The 5,548-nt window shown below is 42.9% G+C and overlaps 1 protein-coding gene across 9 annotated transcripts; it reads left to right on the top strand.

The window, feature by feature from the left end:
* The first annotated feature begins 1,448 nt into the window (after nt 1–1,448).
* On the top strand, nt 1,449–3,584 carry LOC148847134 (uncharacterized). 9 transcript variants are annotated; one of them, XR_016101144.1, is made up of 4 exons: nt 1,449–2,414; nt 2,791–2,890; nt 2,987–3,085; nt 3,214–3,584. XR_016101144.1 is itself a non-coding variant. In XM_088951558.1 (4 exons), the coding sequence occupies exons 1-4, from the start codon at nt 2,244–2,246 to the stop codon at nt 3,433–3,435; spliced, it is 465 nt and encodes a 154-aa protein (XP_088807684.1). In that variant the 5' UTR covers nt 1,449–2,243; the 3' UTR covers nt 3,436–3,584. The 9 variants fall into 9 exon arrangements, 4 of the variants coding, with proteins under 4 accessions (XP_088807684.1, XP_088807682.1, XP_088807686.1 ...); XR_016101143.1 differs by having other exon boundaries at nt 2,987–3,113; nt 3,307–3,584; XR_016101142.1 differs by having other exon boundaries at nt 2,987–3,113; nt 3,256–3,584.
* The last annotated feature ends 1,964 nt before the right edge of the window (nt 3,585–5,548 follow it).

The following is a 5,548-nucleotide window of genomic DNA, read 5'->3' as shown; positions in this document are numbered from 1 at the left end:
TATGAATAAAGTCCTAGCGATTCCATCTTTTGCATATTCGATTAGTGATCACCCTTGTTTTTATTTTCTTTGTTCCAGTCTTTATTTTCAGTAGCTCTTGTTTTCTCAAATCTAAATTTCGACTGTCCAAATAATTAGGAAAGACTATGATTCTAATACTTATTTTGTTAAATCCCCGTGGGAACGATATTATTATACTATTTGATAACTAGTGCACTTGCTAGGGTTATATATTTATAGCTATTACTCTATATCAACATAACAGTGAAAAACGCCTAACCGTTTGTGGAAGCTTTAAAAAATAACTTCCACAAACAATAGGCATGCATAAAAACTGAAGTCAACTTTTGCCATTTTTCGATGCATACAGAAGAACAAAAAAGAGGAACTGCTGAAGTAGTACCTATCTGACAGCGTTTATTCAATAAATACCCACAAACCAAACACCCTGATCATTTGCCGACAGGGGATCCTCTCCTCATTGGCCTGGAAAGGATTCAGAGCGTTCATTGCATGCATGTGTATTCTCATGTATAGAGGCATTTACACAAGTGTAACGAGGCCACAAGGGAACTTTGAACCTCCTAACACTTTTTTTCATTCACTTCCGTTTACCATGTGACAAGGGTAAAAGGTTTACCTATATACGTGAAACGAGAGGTGCAATGCAAAATACACCTTGATATAGAAGTTTAGGAGATCTAAATCCTAATGGGAGACATGTCCAGAATGAAGGCAAGTGTAGGAGATCCCGACCCCCATTATAGGATGCCTCTTTTTTATATTTTACATAAAGAATTCAATTGGCTGGTTTCGAACATCCAATATCATCTGATCCAATTACTTTGGATTTGGATGTTAAAACCTAGTAATCAGATTGCATACAGATTTAAATCCACTTAATCTGATAAAAATCTGAATCCGATAACAAATTAATGCCTACATATAAATATTATGTATTACACTATACTTTTTTATAAAATTTGATATAAGTTAAAAATAAGTAACTGTTTACTCGAGTTCGATTAAATATGAATCTGTCTGAAATCCAAAATAGCAGGCTAGAATGAGATTGGATTTGGTTTTTCCTTTAAAAACCTGGACTCAACCCGATCCTAACCCAATCTGATGTAACCAGATTTGGTTTAGTACGAGGGTTCAACAATTGGATTGGGTTAGAATGAACCTCCACCTGACCTAATATGGCCCAACTTGAATTTCTACACTCTACTTTTTTATTTATGAAATCCTTATGTTGAATTCTTCTGCTATCAAATTCAAAATTCTGAGATGCAAGTAGTTGATGAAATTGGTGAACGATACCCAAAATCGATATATGGGCTATGGCCCTACTCCAGGCAAAGCCCATATCCAACGATGCAATATGGGTCGAGGACCTTGATTTAAGGTTCTCAAATCCATGAACATAGAGTAGTGGGTAAGTAGGGTGGTGCAACGCTCACATGGCTCAGGAACGGTTCCCAGCTCCTCATTCAAAATTCATCTTTCAGAGACAGAGAATTCCGAAGGTCAAGGACGCCATTAAGATGATCCTTTTAAGAACTCTCTTCTGGTCTCTGGGGCCTTTGTTTTAACTGAACCAAAAGTTTCAAAGAAAGTGTTTATGTATAATTTATATTCTTAATTGTAAACACTTACCATATTGATTAATGATGTAATCGTCATTACCTTGCTTGCTTTGTCTGTGTGGTGCATGAACATAATACACTGAAGGTGGATACTCTCATGCCCCTGATGAATCCGTTGGTGTGGTATCCTCCAGGTCTCTCTGGTTACTCCCCACCCAATCTATACAAAAATACATGTTTAGTTTTCTTCATGGGTCTGTATCAGACCAACTAGACTTAATGACCATATTCCTTAAACAGAAATTCATCAATTCTTGTTTTAACAGAGAATAGCTTTGGTATACTTGGTTGTGGCTCTAACAGAGACCATGGCCACAAAGAGCAGTGGTAAGTGAAGTTTCAAACCCCCAACCGGGGAGACAAGAGCTTCAATTAAGCTTATTTCATCTGGGTAATTTGGGTTAATTCCCAGGATTGGAGGGTTCGTTGCATTTCTCATTTATATGTTCACAACATACGCACTCTATGTTCCTGACTGGAGTTTTGTTCGTGGAGGGAAAAGATTTACACTATGTGTCTAATGGCAATGGCCTCACAAATGAATTGCGCTTCTTAGTTTCAATTTCTTTCAGATAAAGACGAAGATTGCCAGTAATGAAACTGAGATCACAGAAAATTACAGGTGAAATGTGGATGAGCCGCATGTATGCAGTGTGTTCAATGCCAAATGCAGCCTTGATCTTACTGTGTATTGCTAGTTCCATTTCGGCCATCCTTTCTGGTACCATCGAAGCTCATTATGGGCATGTTCTGATTCACTTGAAGGTATGTAATTCAATGGTTCTCTGCTCAGTCCTATTAACCATTTGTTTTTTGGTCGCAGTGAGCTGTGGTAGAACTCCTAATGCATCTGAAAACCATATTTAATACTTTTCTCAGTCCAATTAACCTTACTTCCTCTATCCGAATTTCTATCTACTTCTACAATTGAACTTTGCTTTTTCAAAGGGTCAATCCGAGAGGCTGAAGCAATGGGTGTCTATAGGGCTTATTTTACTTATCATAGTCACTATTCTTCATCTTACAGATGGTGAGGGACTGAGGTCCCTTGTTTTTAAGTATCATTTCTGAAATGGCTGCATTTTGATACACCTGGTCTAGGGTCTTCCTTTTCTTTTAATGTCTACATTCATGCTTGTAGCTAGCTATATATTCCTCTCAACAAAAAGCTGTACAGCTTTAGCTACGTTTGTTTCACAGCAGGTGCAGCTGGAATTGTATTTTCTGGGCTCTACATCCTGGTACAACACTTTTCACTTTTTACTGTTCTGTGGTTTTCAATCCACAAACCAACTTTGGATCTTCCCTAACCTTGCTCATTTTGATGAACACAACAGTCAACAGATTGATGTTTGGGGTCTTCAAACTCCATTTCTAGTCCTCGAATGGATTGGAATGAATGCAATGCTAGTGTTTGTGAAGGCGCGCAGCACAAGGTATCTTTGCAGCATTCGTAAATGGATGGTAATTATGAATACCCCTAATAACTCTCTTGTAAGTAGTATAATCTTTTATTACATTTCAAAGAAAAAAAGGAGAAGAAAATGAAAATATTCAATGTCAGGTCCATTGGATCCAAAAGCATGTGTTCATTAATGTTTGGCAGACTGGCACTTTGAGAAGGAAGACTGTTGTATGTGATAAGTGATATTTGCAGAGATCACCTTCTGGGGAGTTATTGCAGGCATATTGCACAAATTGGCATCTACCGGAAGTTATGAGAAGTGGGAATTCATATCAAGCTGACCAACATATTGATTGGTTGGTGACGCAGTGGGTTCATTGAATTATTCACTTCTTCAGCTACTATTTAAGGTAGAAGCAGGTGTTTGATTTGGCTTCTGTTACAAGATGTATCTCTTCTTTGATTTATTGTTTACATTTAAATTCTTATTAAGAAAAGGAATAAATGGAAAATTGATGGCTGTTCTAACATATGTTCGACTTAGCTCTCCAATCAAACACTGTAGCAATTGAAAAATAAGGCCATCACCCAATGTTGGTCACTTGGTCTCAGCAATCTGGGGTCTTGAGAGGGGTAGACCGGATATGGTCCTAATCTTTGGCATTTTTTTGCACAAAGTGGCCACTCTCAGACTCGAACCTGCGTCTTCATGGTTGCCAGCTTGAGATTTTACCATTACACCAAGTCATGTGTCTCTCTGCTCTCTGAGCAGGGCCTCTGAACAAGGGGCCAAACTTCTTAACCAAACTGCCAATGCAACAGAAATTCTGTTTTTTTCCCTCAGGTTCAGTAGTCCAGATCCCAGGTCATCATAAGTTTAAAGCAACCACTCCCTTGAAACATGGCTGACCTGCAAAGTTCCAGCCAAATGGTGCTTCGTTCAAGAAGTTGTCTTAGTTAATTGTTTTGTATTGGACAAAGCCAACTTCCTCCATTTAGTTGGCCCAAAACCAGAGTAATCTGAACTGGCCAATCTTGTAACAGCTCGGGATATGCCTCGTCGAACTGGCCAACCTTGTAACAGTTCAGGATACATTTCGCCGAGTTGGCCAACCTTGTAACAGTTCGGGATACACCTCGCCGAACTAGCCAACCTTGTAACAGTTCGGGATACACCTCGCCGAACTAACCTGCCCTATAGATACCTCCGAACTCAAGACTTTGCCTCGCTCAGCACTCCGCATCACCTTCTGGGCACCAAAACCAAACAAGTCGTACCATGCCTGACACTGAGGAAGTCCGTGCCTGAGGGCGCCGCACCAGACTGACTTGGGATCTGACATTTGGCGGCCGCACTCTAAACGGCCACCTGCCACCGCCACTGACACCGCCATCTCCAGTTAGAGAGACGGTTAGGCAGTGACGGTTCTGTCCTAGCAGAAAGGACGATGACCAAATTGACAAGTGCAAGGGTAATCATACCCGACCTGACAAGGGCCTTGGAGCGAGTGCGCGAAGTGATTATAAGAGCCCCCTGCCCCCAACAAACAAGGTATGCAAACATTGTGCTATCTGGTGTTATCTTGCTTTTGAAGGATTCTAACTTGAGCTTCGGAGCCGCTACACCGGGTTCCCCCCGGAGCTTCCTCATCTCCTCCGTTTCAGGTTCCCTGCTACCCCGTTCAAAAGCAAGGTCGTTGATAGCTAAGACCGACCGGATCGCGCTTCATCAATTGGCGTCGTCTGTGGGAAATGCTTCAAAAAGCTTCCCTCCAAACTTCCATAACCCCCTTTTCTTCAAAAAACCCAACACTCAAGGCCTCCTCCAGCAACGTCGGACGTGGCACGGAGACAAACACCACCGGGGAACAACTTCAAGTCCCCATGGTGTGCGTTGGACAGTTCACCATCCCCCTTTCAGTGGATGGGATCCCCATCTTGAACACGCCACAAGCAGTGGCGTCCGTAAACCATCCTACCACAAGCATCCCCTTTCCTCCCCCTATTGAGACAACCTTTACTGAACCGACTGTCGTCCCCCTGGCAGCCAGCCAAAACCAGTTGGACGACCTGATGCAGTGCATGCGGGCAATACAAGCCCAAATGCAACAGTTCCAGCAGCACCAGCTTCACCAACACCAAGTACTACACAACATCTTCCAGTATCACTATCAACAACAGTTCCCCCAACTGCCGCTGAACCAACCACTACTTCCACCTCGTCACCCTGCTCCGAGGCCGATCAGGGCCTCCCCGCAGGATGGACGCCCCCACTAGGCGAAGGCCTCCCGGTCCTAGAAACCCCTAACAGCCAGGCCTCGTCCCCAGGCCGAAGAGAGAAATATCATCCCCGCCTCGCAACTCGCAGGCGGGTCGGGAACCTCGCCCGCGAGGTCTGCACCCCGGCGCTCCAAGCCCGAGTCCCCGCTCACGGAAAACCGATTCAGAGCCCTGGCGGCAGACTACCAGCATTCCGGGCCCATCGAGCTCGGTA

This window comes from Nelumbo lutea, chromosome 6 (assembly GCF_056320005.1).
Source record: "Nelumbo lutea isolate HS-2025 chromosome 6, American lotus-T2T, whole genome shotgun sequence".
In the NCBI taxonomy this organism is placed as follows: Eukaryota; Viridiplantae; Streptophyta; class Magnoliopsida; order Proteales; family Nelumbonaceae; genus Nelumbo; species Nelumbo lutea.
This window is presented reverse-complemented; position numbering and strand designations above follow the sequence as displayed.